The sequence below is a fragment of the Sphaeramia orbicularis genome, chromosome 18 (assembly GCF_902148855.1).
Source record: "Sphaeramia orbicularis chromosome 18, fSphaOr1.1, whole genome shotgun sequence".
NCBI lineage: Eukaryota > Metazoa > Chordata > Actinopteri > Kurtiformes > Apogonidae > Sphaeramia > Sphaeramia orbicularis.
In genome coordinates, this window is record NC_043974.1 from 42,547,214 (window position 1) to 42,564,224 (window position 17,011).

Below are 17,011 nucleotides of genomic sequence, written 5' to 3' on the forward strand. Positions count from 1 at the left end.
AGTTGGAGTTGTCATTATTTATAGATTATTATGTTATTGTTTTACTGGTTCAACCCACTGTAGATCATATTGGTCTGAATGTGAAACCTGAACTAAAATGATTTTGACCTCCTTGATGGTTAAAATCTTCAGTGTAATTTTTGCTTTTTACAAATTCCTCCTTTGGGTTGGACCCTTTGGTGGGCCGGTTTTGGTCCATGGACTGCATGTTTGACCCCCCCCGATAAAGTCACACAACAAGTCTTAAAAATGAAAAAACTTTGTGCTTGAATTCTATATTTCTACATGTTTTATTCACAGTAAAACGATGAAACGTCTCAAAAAACAGACTTGAGCCCTTCAGCAGTGGGTTTAGTGTGTGTTGGTTTGATCAGGAGTTAAACTTGGTGACTTCGGACCAGCCTGTGTGGAGTCGGATCCACTCGAAGTAATGAGCAACCTGCGAGAAAAGCAAACAGAAACAGCATCACATGACGCTCGTAGACTTTACTGATGTGCACATTAGGCTGGTCCTCATTATTCAACCTTTAAAACTAAAATTAATATGTCTGAATGAATTAAAAAAAAAACAATTAGGGCAAAGTGTTATCAATATTAATCCATATTTAGAGGTTACTCAGGACCTTTGAAGTTTAACACATATTATGCATACTCAGCATTGAATACTTTTGATTTTGCCTTCATATCTCCATAAATAAATGTTTATCTTGCCTTATTTGGTGTCATTTTTTTCAGCACACCTCACCTGTGTGACTGTACACTTTTTTTTTTTTTTTTCATTTGACATGTTGTATTAACACACTAAACGTAAAATCACACAGAAAATAAGAAATCCGAGTAGGAAAAAATTAGATTTCTAACTTTTTCACCAAAAATATGTTGAATGAACCATTCATACCTTAGACTGAACATAAAAATAGAAAGCTTCAAAACAATAACAACTTCTTCAAATATCATTTGCTCATATTTTTTGACAAATTTAAATTTTTAAATTTTTGATGAATTTTTCAATTACAAATTTGCTTTTACTTCTAATGGTCCATATTTTGGTGGTTTATAACGTGTAAATGGTTACCGATATTAATACAGTGACTACTGATCACTGATAGGAAATCACATATGGACTTTCATTTGGGTCCATGACCTTTGACCTTGAGTGACCTTGAAGGGTCAAACTCAAGGTCAACAATGTCTACATTTCACCAATCTTCTCTAAAACTACAGGTCAGATTCATTTCAATTTTTTATTTAATGTATCTTCCTTGAGACAATGTCTACAAAGTTTGTTCACAGTTTTGATAAATTCAGATTTTAGAGATACCGATATAGTTCCTATTGATCACTGATAGAAGTCATATATGGACTTTGATTGAATGAGTTGAGTCCTCCTCCAGTGAAAGTACCGCCCACTTCTATTGGGAGATTGTTCTGCATCCAGACCACAGGATTGGAACATAGAACAGAACCTGACAACCTCACACATTCAACTGGGATTGATTCTTTATAGAACATGAGGCTGTGACACCAGGGACATTGGTCCTATTTCTACAGATTTTTGTCAGAACTGTAACAGATTAAAATGACATTTATTTTGGATTTTACATTTAAATAATTCGGTCTTCTCCTTCCCAGCTATAAATATACAGAAGATATTCCTGTATTAGTCCCACATCAAGATATTCCTGAAAAACATGGCTTACTTACTTTGTTTGACAAACAAACTGATATTCATGGGAGATGAGAGAGGAAGGCCTTCCTCAGGGAAGAGCCCCTGCCCCCCCCCCCAAAAAAAACCCAAAAGGTGTCACATGTATAATATACTCGTAGGATATAGTCATGTCCTTTACCTGAGTGTAGACTCCTGGGAATCCTGCTTGACCACACCTCTCACCCCAGCTGACGATGCCCCAGAGGTAGGAGACCCCGAGTTCATCCTCACAAACCAAAGGACCCCCGCTGTCCCCCTGACACGAGTCCACACTGCCGTCTAAGTCACCTGCACACACACACACACACACACACACACACACACTTGTACACCTGTGCAGTGTGGACAGTATATGGTGTGTTACCTGTTCACATACACACCTGCACACATCATGCCTGGTCTGATGCGGTCTCCGTAAAACCGTTCACATTTGGGGATGAGGGAGACGTTGGCCCACAGTAACACCTGAGCTGATCTGCCCTCTACACACACACACACACACACACACGCACGCACGCACGCACGCACGCACACACACACACACACGCACACACACACACACACAGAGGGAAAACATAAAAACTCCACTTTTTTTGTAAAATAGTTTTTTTTCCAATTGTGTACAGCAGTGTTTTTCAACCTTGGGGTCGGGACCCCACATGGGGTCAACTGGAATTCAAATGGGGTCACCTGAAATTTCTAGTAATTGATAAAAAAAAAAACCTCTTATTAATAAAAAATATATGGTGAGTTGACAGAGACAATCCCAATCCATAACAGACATGACAAACTGAAGCTGAAGCACTGTGGTTCTGTTTATCTGTCAAATATTCACTGTGGTCAGTTTCAGATGCTGCAGCTCTTCCATAATTCATAGTTTCAGTTCTTGTTTGTTCAGTATTAATTGTCCTCCTTGTAAATCACAGCTGGACTGACTGTACATGTCCTGACCAAGGAAAATCCAATTCTCCCTTTGTGCAGTAATCTGAACCTGGATTTACTGCCTCTGTCCAGAATAATGTACATTATCTAGACTAAATGTCATCTAAAGTTAATGTTTATTTGCAACATAGTATAGCAAACTATTACAAACTATTACATGATCAAAAACAAATTAATTTCAACAAAAAAAAAAGTCTCAGTTTTGAATGTCTGGCATCACCAGAAATTTGTGATGTTAAAACGGGGTCATGAGCCAAAACAGGTTGGGAACCACTGGTGTACAGTATAAATGTACAAAATCACCAGCTAACAGCAGCAGAACATGAATAAAAGCATTGTTTATCATTTGTGATTAATCCCTCGTTGCTTTCCCCCATGTTGAAAAGGTCAAAGGTTATTTTCATCTGGGTAACTCGTGTATTCAAATGTTTTCCCAGTTCTTCAGTGGAAAATAAGACATAAGGGAGCGTTCATGTGCAATTTTCATAATTCCCATAGCCCCTGAAGGCATCATTAGAAGCAGTGGTCGTACCTTCGTTTCGCCCCCACCCTGAGATGCTGCAGGTGTGGTGGGGCTGGAACAGTTCAGTGGTCCAGGGCACACACACCGCCCTCACAGCCGGGTTGTCCTGTAGGCATTTCTGCTGAAACGGAAGCGTCTGCAGCTGCACCAGAGCGATGTCGTTCTCATAGGTGCTGGCGTTGTACCTACAGGAGAATTCAGGAGTTTCATTTGTTCATCCGGTCACATCGGACACATGTAAGCAGAGGTCGACTGAGGACATGAAACAGGGTGATGATACTTTGGATGGATGCGGATGTCTGCAACAGGAACGATGTCAGTTGTGCCCTGAGCTCTGTTCTTCTTCCAGAGAGAAAACTTGACCCTAAACGCAGAAGGCCTTGGCCTGAGGAAAGAAAAAAACAAGACAGAATTATTAGGGCTGTTTATTACCATGAAAAGAACATATTAACCCTTTAAGGATCACCATTTTAACAGGGCACCTGGATTTCTTTGTGTTGTTTTCACAGTAAAATTGTCAGAAAATGTCTTTTATGCCAATTCTTTTGCGCCTTTTTTTCAGGAAGCACCTAACTTTCAATATCTGGCCATTAATTATCATCATTATATTAACTTAGTTTTAAAACATGAACATGAAATTATCTACATACATTCATTTGAACATACCATTTCATACAAACACTGTTTTGTACCAGCAAGCTAACAGCTAACTACTAAACACAGGAACATTTGGTCTGAGTTAGACACTCTTGTGGCGATCATTCTTTAAAATTGTTGATTACAAGCAAAATGATGTTTGTTAACTTTTTAGTGATAAATATTGTGAATCATGTGAATGACTGTGAAGATAAATTTGTGTCTTTATTACACAAGCAAAGGGAAAAATACAGTTTTAAAACAAAAAATCAAGATTTGAAAACAAAAATGAAGGTTTCAAGATTTTTAAGCTAAACAAAATCGATTGTGTTCTCATTTTCTTTCATTTCAAATCTGAAACTTTTGAAAGATTCTGACACGCAAATCTTGCCTACTCACAAACGATTTTGACCCAGAAGTAAGTACCACTTGAACTTGCAAGCAAAAGTTTTTGATTTGCAAAAGATTTAGAAGTGCAAAACCTTTGGACTTGCAAGCAAAACCTTTATAATGACAAAACATTTTGGCCTACAAGCAGAAGTTTCAGATGTGAAATGAAAGAAAATGAGAACACAATCGATTTTGTTAAACTTAAAAATCTTGTAACTTTCACTTTTGTTTTCAAATCTTGATTTTTTGTTTCAAAACTATTTTTTGTTTGCCTTTTTCCTTTTACTCGTATACTAAAGGCACAAATTTATCTTCACGGTCATCCACATGATTCACAATATTTATCAGTATAAAGTTAACAAACAGCATTTTGCTTGTAATCGACAACAATTTAAAAGAATGATAGCCTAAAAAGTGTCTAACTTAAAACAAATGTTCCTGTAATTAATAGTTAGCTGTTAGCTTGCCGGTACAAAATAGTGTTTGTATGAAATGTTATGTTCAAATGAATGTATGCAGAAATGAACGAAAATGAGAACACAATCGATTTTGTTAAACTTAAAAATCTTGTAATTTTAATTTTTGTTTTCAAATCTTGATTTTTTGTTTCAAAACTGTATTTTTTGTTTGCCTTTTTCCTTTTACTCGTATACTAAAGGCACAAATGTATCTTCATAGATGACGAGCGTAGGACTGTAGGCTGTAACATACTCTGTTCTATTCAACCCACATGGAGATCTCATTATTCTGACCGTAGGCATGTAGGCAGGGCAACAGTCAGAGTCACATAAGCAGACAAACATGTGTGCATCATCAAGTGATATAATAATACATGATATTCATCGTACCTGACACAGTGAGCAGCCGTTATTACCCAGCATCCTCCTATATACGCTCCTCCACAGTCAATGTGCTTGTACTCCTCCAGAGCAACCTGCCACTGAATCTGAGTCTGTAAAACATGGAGAAATCACAAAAATAAGACTCAGTGGTATATGAAATATAATAACATACAAAGCAGTGATCATGTACAATAATATAATATTTATGTATATTTATTTAAGTCTTTAATATTGTACAAATTGTTGTTCTAATTGTATCTGATTAGAGCGTCTTAATGTGTTTGTAGCTATTTATATGTTTATATATGTTTTTTCTTTTTTGTTGTATTGATAATTTCTTTCCTGCTACTTCTTATTATACTTTAATGGAGCAACCATGTAACACACAATAATTTTACCCTTGGATTAATAAAGTATTCTGATTCTGATTATAGTAGAGAGAGAATAAGGCTACGTTCAGACTGCAGCCAAATGTGGCCCAAATCCGATTTTTTTGCCCATATGTGACCTGTTTCCGATCTGTTAAAGACAGTTTGAACAGCACAACTCTGATTTTTTAAAAATCTGACCCAGGCCACTTTCATATGTGGTCCTAAATCCGATACATATCTGATATTTTGCAATGCGACTTCAGTCTGAACGGCCAGGTCGCATTTATCCGACCTTTACGTCATTGAAATGCGACAAACATCACAATTCTGCGTCCCAGGTATTACAATGAACAAGAAATTGAAGAAAACAAGGGTGGTCTAAGAATTTTTTCTGCGACTGTGTATGGATATATAACTGACCGGTTTGGCTCTGACTCCTCCCACTACTCGCTTCACTCGGCCGTTTGTTCTTCCTCTCACTTCCATTTCGTCGTCATCCACCGTGTTTGGGTTTGGAATCCCACAGAACAATTTGGACTCCAGATCAGCTCTACTGGCCCGAGTTTCTGCACAAAGACATAGAGTTGTATTAAGTTGAAAATTTGCAAAATCAACGTAAACAAAAAAAAAGGAAAGTAGTTGATCAGAACTATATGGATGCTAAAAATTGACTGTTTATGATTAACAACACAAGCTAAAACAAGGATGCCACGTAAAATCATCTTACTCATGTTAATGGTTCAAGTAATGTAAGAATAAAAGGACTTTTGTAAATCATATTTGGTATCATTTATGCTTTTGTCCTATGTTTTTCAGCTTTGATGATTCAAGTTTTTCTATAGATACATTAAAAACTCAAACTGAAGAACATCTCATCTCAAACAATTAATTTTCCCTGGTTTTCATTCAAACCTATTAAATTCTCTGCAGTAGAACAGAACTTGTAAAATTCAACTAAACTAAGTATAAAAAAGAATAATTGGTATATAATTGGTAGACTGTTTATGTTTCAGGTCCTGGGACACTTAGAAAATACAAAGTCATCTGCATATAATGATATTCAAGAGGGAAGATGCAATGGGCCAGCAACACACCCCTGTGGTACTCCCTTTTCTTTAGTAATAAAAAACTAATATTTGCTAGTTCTCATAAAATATTTCCTCCCCTCTAAAAGCTGAAAAGTTAAAATGAAAGACTAATTAAGAATAATAAAAAAAAGTTGTGGTATTTAAGCGTGACTGACTGTATCTGACTGAACTGTGCTATGATAGTGATAAAAGTAACGTACCATTTTTCGGTGAGATGAACTCTGAAAACCAAAACAAAAGGACTGTTATCATTTGTACTACTGTTAGTTTTTAGTCTTTTGTACCTTAGATTCAGAGTGTACCTGTGTTGTTCAGTGGATGATGGGTTTCCTCTGGCTCTGTAGAAAATAAAAATATGGCACAAAACGAAAAGATGCAGTTAATCAGTGGACGGCAGAATGTCAGTTTAAACATGTCTAAAGTCCAGTAGCTGAACTTCAAATTTTTCTTTTGATATAATAAATAAAAATAATTACTCAGTATCTCAAAATATGACATCCTCAAAAGGGTAAGAGTTCGATGAGATGCAAATTATTATGCGATACTAATACAGGGGTGTCAAACATGTGGTCCATGGACCAAAACAGGCCCACCAAAGGGTCTAAAGTGGCCCGCAGGATGAATTAGTAAAGTGCAAAAGTTACACTGAAGATCAAGAGTTAAAGGTGTGGAACTGGTTTTAGTTAAAGTTCCACATACAGACCAATGTGATCTCAAGTGAAATTTATTTATTTATTTTGAATATGCAACAAAACCAAGTAATCCCACTTAGTCTTTACAAATGAACCAGATTATAAGAAAACAAAACAAACAAAAACAAAAACCTGTACATATATGTATATATACATATGAAAATGAAGTATGATATAATTTGCATATTCGAAAAGGAGTGGGAGGAAGTAAAAGTTAAATAACATCATAATAACTTATAAATAATGACTCAAAATTGTTCTCTATGTTTTAATGCAAAAAAAAAAGAAACATTACATTTTGGTAATATTTACATTAACAAACCATCCTTATGTATATATTTCTTTCTTTGAGTTATTTATTATTTATTTATTTATTCACCAACGCAACTAAGAAACGCATAGATAAAAGATTATATGTGTATTTGTATGTTGTGGGTATATGTATAAATGTATGTGTATATGTGTGAATAGATATACAAATATAAAAGAGTAATGTAAAAGGAAGAGGGACATATATATTATTACTAATATTTTATGGAAAGGGGGTGGGATTAAATAAATTGCACTTCTTCCCACCCTTTTTTGGGCATGTAAATGAAACTATCGTGCTGTTCTTCTGTCTAAAATTGTTGTGATTGTTGATATTTGTATTATTATGCATGTTTTGCTTGTTCGCATATATGTTACATTTCGTTGCATGTTCGGAATAAATCACTAAAATCACAATCCTTTAACAATGAAATGGGAATAACCTTAACAAATACGAACAACATAAAATGTCTAAAGAAAATTAAGTGCAGTTTTACCAATATTCTGCCTCTTACTAACTGTTTTGTGCCTTTGTAGATCTGATCCATAATGTACATGTATAAATGAGAAGTTGAGGCAGAATATTGTTAAAAATACAATTATTTTTCTAAGAAGTTTCTTTTTTTTCAGGTTATTCACTTTTCTGTTTGTTTGGATAGCTTGTAAATGTAAATATTTCATAATTTAATCTTATTTTTTTCCACTAAAACAAGAGAAACGTTTGTACTTGTCATTGTGTATAGGTTATTATGGGATTATCTGACTGGTCTGGTCCACTTGAGGTCAAACTGGGCTGAATGTGGAACCTGAACTCAACTGAATTTAACAGCCCTGTACTAAGACATGAAGATCTTAACTGATCATAATGCAGAGGTCATTATTCTAACAGGATCACTGTTTTCAACCCAGTGGTGGAAATGGGTTTGTCTGACTGTCGTCCATACGTTCGTGTCTTTCTGCTTCGTCTGCACCATCCAGACAGTCCATCTGTTTGTCTCCCACTGCTTCTTTATGCACACATACGCCCGTCTTACAGCGGAAAGCACCGTTCCTGCAATCTGACGTTAATACGGTTATTTATGTTATTTATCAGGTGGGAAAGAAAGTGTTCTGAAGTCTGTGTGTGTGTGTGTGTGTGTGTGTGTGTGTGTGTCCCCAGTTTACTTTTACAACACATTTCATCGCTGCGGTCGCCACAGTCGTCAACACCGTCACACGTCTGGCTCAGTGACACACACTTCCCATTAGTGCACGTGAAGTCACAGTCTGCAACACAACAGCACAAAGCACAATGAAAATATATGTACGACTAAAAGACTGCGTTCACTCAGCAGGTCTTAATGCACAATTTGGATTTTTTGGGGAAATCTGATTTTTTTTGTGCTTGTTCATATTACACATTAAATGCGACTTCTATCAGTTTTGAGCATGAACTGAATGTGACCCTGAAGTGACCTGCATGTGCAAAAGAAGCCCTGACATAATACATGACCATACGCTGTGTTTATGGAAAAAAAATTCCTGCCGCTCCTCCTCCTGGGATGGAGAACTGTGACGTTTGTCGCATTACAATGATGCAAAGGTCGGATAAATGCGACCTGGCCGTTCAGACTGAAGTCGCATTGCAAAATATCAGATACGTATCAGATTTAGGACCACATATGACAGTGACCTGGGTCGGATTTGAAAAAATCAGATTTGTGCTGTTCAGACTGTCTTTAACAGATCGGATACAGGTCATGTAAAAAAAAAAAGGGATTTGGGCCACATTTGCCTGAAGTCCGAACATAACCTTATTTTCTCTCCACTATCTTAACTTTCACAGGTTACTCAGAATCAGAATACTTCATTAATCCAGGGTGAAATTATTGTGTGTTACATGGTTGCTCTATAAAAGTATATTTTTGGGACCACATTTGAAAGTGGCCTGGATTGGATTTGTGCTGTTCAAAGTGTCTTTAACCTCCTCAGACCCAGGACATGTCAGCAAAGTACAAGCTTTTTTGTTTTTTATTAAATAAGTGCCTATATTGGAAACATCATGATGCAACAGTTTTTTCAGATGCAGTTTTTAAAATTTTTATGGAATGTCCTTTGTGATGGACAGTTTTCTTTTCTTTTTTTTTTTGTATAAAGTTGTAAAACTCTTGTCCACAAATGTGGACAGTGGGTCCGAGGAGGTTAACCGATCGGACACAGGTCACATATGGACAACAAAATCAGATTTGGGCCACATTTGCCTGCAGTCTGAACGTAGCCAAAGTGTAACGTCCTTTTACAGGAAATTGTGATGTTTATTCCTTTATATATAGATATAAATTCAGAGGTATGCTTGTTTGTATATTTACAGTTTTATATATGTGTAATAACCACACACAGAACGTGGGCCTCATGTCTGGCACATGTATGTTTACATTGTTTACCCTGCTACATTTGCATTGTTTACACTGTTTACACTGTTACATCTGCACATTTTTATGCTACTCTTATATTTCTAAATTTTACCCTTTCAATTAAGAATCGATCACTGACCTTTTGGTGCGGTAGAGTCATCATAACAGGTTGCTGTGGCAACCTTCATGTCGCCATCAATGGCGACAGTGTCGTAGATCACACACTCGGCCAGAGAAGTCTCGTATCCTTGGCAGTGTACGCTAACACAGCTGTTTGGAAACTCCTGTCTGTCGTCGATGTTCAGGGTTTTATAAGGTACTGAGTCTGCAGACACGGCTCCACTGCACATACGACACATACAACAGATAGATATTTAATTATTAGAAAACATTTTAAGAGCATTGTACATGTTAACTAAGTAAGCCTAACTGGTCAAATAAATAACACAGAGCACAGACTACATGTAAATAAACAACATAAATAAACAAAAAACTCTCCTCTTCTAAAACAAGACACATTCACTACATAAATAAAACCAACTTTTAAGAGGTAAGCAACATGAAAAGAAAATTAAGTAATTCAGTATAAAATACTTGAGAGCAGTTAAATGTTGAGTAAACAAATATAAAGATTCCAGAGGTGTACAGGCAAAATAAAGAAATATGAGGAAATAAGAATAATCACAATGCCTAAAAGAACAGACAGAAGCAAATAACTACAAATATATATATATATATATATATATATATATATATATATATATATATATATATATATATATATACACATACATACATACATACATACATACATATAACTTAAGAGAAGATTAAATAAATTCAAGTAAATAAATTAAACAATAAAATATAAATACAAAGTATATATTCTATAGTCTGTATATCTTAAATAAAACTTAACAAATAAACACAATAATAATATTTATAATAATAAACATAACCTTGTCCTTTCATTATAGTGGTATTTGCTAAATGATGATTTCCTTTTGTTAAATCTGATTCATATTATCCAGAGGTCAGTATCTGTGACAGGTTTCATCACACCCCTTCCACAATTAAAATACAACCCTGTAAACGCTGTGTATTGTAAATATGTAAATATGTAAATATGTAAATGTGTAAATATGTAAATATGTAAATGTGTAAATGTGTAAATGTGTAAATATGTAAATGTGTAAATATGTAAATATGTAAATGTGTAAATATGTAAATATGTAAATGTGTAAATATGTAAATATGTAAATGTGTAAATGTGTAAATATGTAAATGTGTAAATGTGTAAATATGTAAATGTGTAAATATGTAAATATGTAAATGTGTAAATATGTAAATATGTAAATGTGTAAATGTGTAAATATGTAAATGTGTAAATGTGTATTATGGAATGCCTTACAGTGCATATCCGTGCCCATGGTGTTTACAGGCCACGTTAGCAGCTGCCATGTCCCACTGCTTCCCACAAACCAGTAACATCTTCTGCGTTCCCTCGGCGTTCTGAGGATCAGGAATACTGACCATGACCACATGTGTGTCTGCGTCTACTGAAACGCTGAACTTTGGGTCATTAGCTGTTGTGAGACATTGAAATGAACAGGAAATGACATTAGATAGTAGTAAATAGTAAAATAAAGTAGTAAAAAGTGAACAAACTAAAAACAAATGCAATAAAAGCAATAAAACATCATCAGTCAAAATGAAAGATGAAAACACTGAATGAAAATGTCACATGTTGTGGAACTTTGGAACAAACCTCTGCAAGTTTTCCCAAAATGAGACATGACGGGTGTTTTAATCCGACAGGACAAAGCCATCACCTGGAAAAAACAGAGTCAAAATGAAACCTCAGGGCACTACTGACGAAACATGAATGACCCAGACATTTACACTGAACACGAATGATGCTTCAGAAGCTGGATCTGGATGTGGGAATGAATTTGTCTTTGATTCTGACTTCAGTCAAACCTGTATTTTATCAACTTTGACAAAACATGTGCACAGAGTTTCAGAACGATAATAACAAATGTCAGAATATAGTTTTATATTTATATATTGATTTATATATGGGGAACGTAGCTACCAGGGAACATAGGCACTGGGGAACATGAGTACCAGGGAACATAGGTTCCAGGGAACAAAGGTACTGGGGAACATAGCTACCAGGGAACATAGGCACTGGGGAACATGAGTACCAGGGAACATAGGTTCCAGGGAACAAAGGTACTGGGGAACATAGGTACCAGGGAACATAGGCACTGGGGAACATGAGTACCAGGGAACATAGGCACTGGGGAACATGAGTACCAGGGAACATAGGTTCCAGGGAACAAAGGTACTGGGGAACATAGGTACCAGGGAACATAGGCACTGGGGAACATGAGTACCAGGGAACATAGGTTTCAGGGAACATAGGTACTAGGGAATATAGGTACTGGGGAACATAGGTACCAGGGAACATAGGTACTGGGGAACATAGGTACCAGGGAACATAGGTACCAGGGAACATAGGTACTGGGGAACATAGGTACTAGGGAACACAGGTACTGGGGAACATAGGTTCCAGGGAACATAGGTACTAGGGAATATAGGTACTGGGGAACATAGGTACCAGGGAACATAGGTACCAGGGAACATAGGTACTGGGGAACATAGGTACTAGGGAACACAGGTACTGGGGAACATAGGTTCCAGGGAACATAGGTACTAGGGAATATAGGTACTGGGGAACATAGGTACTGGGGAACATAGGTACCAGGGAACATAGGTACCAGGGAACATAGGTACTGGGGAACATAGGTTCCAGGGAACATAGGTACTAGGGAATATAGGCGGCTGTGGACTCCGGGGGCTGTGGCGCCTTCTCTCACTGGGGTCCGCTCCTTTCTGGTGGGTGGGGGTCCCAGTTGGCCCCTCTCCCACTAGTTGGGATGCGGGGCTGTGTTGCTGGTGCCTGGTCGCCGGGGTTGGCGGCTGCATCCTGGTGCGGATGGCTCCCTGAGACAGCGCCTCCTAAATTGATCTTTTACTTTTACTTGTACATTTTTGTTCTGGTCTACCCGTGCTCAGTCAGTCTTCTTAAGTATGTGTGAGCTTGTGGGTTTGCATGTATGTGTGTGTGTGTGTGCGTGTGTGTGTGTGTGTGTGTGTGTGTGTGTGTGTGCGGGTGAGTGGGTGGGTGTGGGTGGGGGGCGGTACTGATTTTTAAACTGATATGTAAAGCACTTTGTGCTACAGTTTTTAATGTATGAAAAGAGCTATATAAATAAAGATTATTATTATTATTATTATTATTATTATTATTATAGGTACTGGGGAACATAGGTACCAGGGAATATAGATACCAGGGAATATAGGTACCAGAGAACATAATTACCAGGAAACATAGCCACTGAGGAACATAGGTACCAGGGAACATATGCACTGGGGAATATAGGTACCGGAGAACATAGGTACCAGGGAACATAGGCACTGGGGAACATTGGTACCAGAGAACATAATTACCAGGGAACATAGCCACTGAGGAACATAGGTACCAGGGAACATACACACTGGGGAACATAGGTACCGGAGAACATAGGTACTAGGGAACATAGGTACTGGGGAACATAGGTACCAGAGAACATAGGTACCAGGGAACATAGGTATCAGAGAACATAGATACTGGGGAACATAGGTACCGGAGAACATAGGCACCAGGGAACATAGGTACCAGAGAACATAGGCACCAGGGAACATAGGTACCAGAGAACATAGGTACCAGAGAACATAGGTACCAGAGAACACAGGTACCAGAGAACATAGGTACCGGGGGACATAGGTACCAGAGAACACAGGTACCAGAGAACACAGGTACCAGAGAACACAGGTACCAGAGAACATAGGTACCAGAGAACACATGTACCAGAGAACATAGGTACCAGAGAACACAGGTACCAGGGGACATAGGTACCAGAGAACATAGGTATCAGGGAACAAAGGTACGCTCCTAAAATACCTGGTACTGATTCGGAATCGGCTGGTGATGATGTTACCTGGCAGTAGGACCGATAGTTTCTGTTGTCATGGCCACAGACTGGGCTTACGTTGTTTATCGGACACAGATAAGGTGGTTTACAACTGCACCGCCCTTCAATACAGCGCTCCCACGGAAGACAAAACACCAGGTTACATGATGCACGTGTCAACCTGTCAAATGCAACAACAATGTAAGTACTGAACTTTATTCCTGCAGGTAAAGTAGTTTTCTAAAGTAAGGTTATAAAGTGTTTACACAGCCAGGAATACAGTAGAGTGACAACAATTTGCAATATAATACTTGTGACACTGCAGATAAAAATATACATTTAAATGGCAGTAACATGTCAAAATGGAGAAAATAGTAATGAATATTTCTATACTGAATGCACTAATCAAATATACTAAATAAAACCTGAATTTTACAGGTTAACAGAAAAAGAACCATCAGCTTATAGAGCACATACTTCTGTTTCAGACACTCAGGTGGACCCAGAAAGTCATCTGTCAGAGGTTCTTTAGGCATTGCAGGAGTAGGAGTGGTGGCCACAGGGGTGGTGACCACAGGGGTGGTGGCCACAGGGGTGGTGACCACAGGGGTGGTGACCACAGGGGTGGTGGCCACAGAAGGGGGGTGTTGGGCGGTGAATTGTGGTATTTCTAGGGTCTGCTCTATTTGTTCGATCTGTGGGTTTGTGGATTGTGGATCATTTTGTGATGAACGCCACTGATGGAGACAATAAACCAGAAATTTACAAACATACATTTAACGGGATGGAAGAAATATGGATTATTTTAAATGGATGTCATTTTATGCAGATGAGACACACGTTTACATGAGTGTTGCTTTTTTACAAACCAAACTAAATCATTAATTCTAAATCATAGAATAATAAATGATGATTTTTAATGAAACGTTTTCACAAGTTAGAAGTGTTTTACGAAGCTTCCCTTTGGCTTAAATGGTCTCTTTGTTTTAACGCTTGTATGACCTCAACCCTGTGTTGCATAATCAAACATAAATCTTTTTCAGTCTCCTTAAGAAATGTATGTTTATCCCGATATTTTATGTTTCATATGTTAACATGTGACATCACTGCAGTATTCAATCTGATAGTCCAGGTTGTCCTAAAAGAACTGATGTATATAACTTGACTTGAGTAGATTTAGCAATTTAGAAATTATTATTTAGTAAATTATTTATTCACAAACCAAAAAACAGGGTGCTGCATGTCTTTGAATATGAATGGTAAATAATATAAATGGATAGAGTGCAAGTTACTGCTGTTACATATGAATAACAATAATTACTTGATTACTATAATTACCATTTTGGTCACTAAACTGCTTTTACACTCTGATATGATCTTTGTACAGCTCTAAACAATATCATTAGGCAATAGCTGCTGCCACAGTACTGCAGCACAAAATATTGGTTTGTCTATTGCCACAGAACCAGTCAAATGTTAGCATGTGTACCAGAGCCAATCAGGGATACCTTTACATGAACTCATTAGCCTGTTGTTGCCACAGTACTGTGGTCATATATGGCATGTACTTCAGTTCATTCTTTTGTGCATTTTGCTACCACAGTACTGTGGAAATTGATGGAAGAAACGACAAATTAGTGATAGTATAAAGTATAGAATAGGAATTATTGTTCTAAATACTCTATGTATTTTTTTATGGTGTTCTTTGCTCTTTGCAGTCAGTGAGGCTGGAGAAAGTGGGCGGAGCTACATGTTAGCTGTGCCATGTGACTTTCAGCGTCTGTCAGTTCTGTGTCAGTTGTGTATGGAGTGCTGTGGTCTGAATTCTGCACTCTGAATGTTGTCCAAGCAGCTGATTTATATCAGTATCAGATTTACCTACTGGCGCCCTCGGTGCTGTGCGCCCCTGCTCCCACCCCCGTCTGAAAACCTCAGAAACAAAAAAGCAATTAAACCAGGAACTGAACCCAAGTCTTCCATGTTGCATTCCAATGCATTACTAGAATGAACTAAATCTCTGCTGTAATGAAGCCTGACCTACTTCCTATCTGACTGCCTGGTACTTTTCAGGATGTTAAAAGTTACCTGTCTAGAAATGATATAAGGAGGGTGCTGATTGGCTCTGTGGTAACAGACAAACCGATATTTCTTGCCACAGTACTGTGTCAGTACCCACTTCGATATTTATCTCTGAAATGTGTTTGATTTTAATGGGAAGTGATCAAATTTAAAGAGAAAAACACAAAGTTTAAAGGGAGAATTTCTGAACTTACCGTTACAGAATAGGAGACAAGATGTAGCAGCAAAAGAGAAGAAAGTATGGCTGATCTCATCTTCACAAACATGGGCGTCTGACACCTGACATTAAAAACAACCGACTGAAATAAGCAAAAATAAAAACACTGAGTTTCCACTGAGTTGCCCTCAGTGAGTCACTGACCATCTGATGTCTCTGCTGTTTACCTATGATGTCATCAATCGATCATTAGCTCGTCAATAACACACTGAATGTCCACTGACTCAGAATCAGCTTCTCATCATTCAGTGCCATGTCGTTCAGAGGTGGGAGGAGTCAACTCTGCATTTTCTCCTGCAGAATCAAGTAGTAATTGTTTTTTTTCCAGTAAAGTTTTCTCTAAAAGACTGAAACATCCTCACAGTATAAAAGCTTAAGGTCAGTCTTCCGTTGACATTTGTGATGGGTGTTTGTGTGCAAAAGGAACTGAAATTCAAGTCATATCAATAAGATATGAAGAGTCTGAACCCTCATGACCTCCTCAAATTTATTACCCTCTGGTTACTGTTGTGGCACAAATGTACACGCACTAAAAAAAGCTATAAAATCATCTTACTTAAATACTTTTTTTTTTTTTTTTTTTTTTTTAAAGTAAATCTCTTTATTAGCCTTTATTAGACAAGTGAATATTTTTCAGTAATTTCTACATTTATTATAATATTATCCTCTGTATTTTGTATTTTTTCAGTGAAACTCAAGTATTTTCCTATGTTTAATTTATTGATCATGTAAGTGTTCATAAAGGCTGAGATTAAAGTTGATGGTTGTTACATCAGAAACAGAGAAAACTGAAGAAAAAAGT

The 17,011-nt window shown here is 37.2% G+C and overlaps 1 protein-coding gene across 1 annotated transcript; it reads right to left on the reverse strand.

The window, feature by feature from the left end:
• Window positions 1–272: 272 nt before the first annotated feature.
• Window positions 273–16,359, reverse strand: cfi (complement factor I). The gene is made up of 17 exons (XM_030162359.1): window positions 16,187–16,359; window positions 14,391–14,650; window positions 13,941–14,094; window positions 11,663–11,726; window positions 11,306–11,480; window positions 10,034–10,236; window positions 8,666–8,767; window positions 8,446–8,559; window positions 6,803–6,838; window positions 6,701–6,721; window positions 5,833–5,978; window positions 5,048–5,151; window positions 3,454–3,558; window positions 3,183–3,358; window positions 2,089–2,190; window positions 1,848–1,996; window positions 273–439 (listed from the first exon to the last, which is right to left on the reverse strand). The coding sequence occupies exons 1-17, from the start codon at window positions 16,256–16,258 to the stop codon at window positions 371–373; spliced, it is 2,052 nt and encodes a 683-aa protein (XP_030018219.1). The 5' UTR covers window positions 16,259–16,359; the 3' UTR covers window positions 273–370.
• Between the last annotated feature and the right edge of the window lie 652 nt (window positions 16,360–17,011).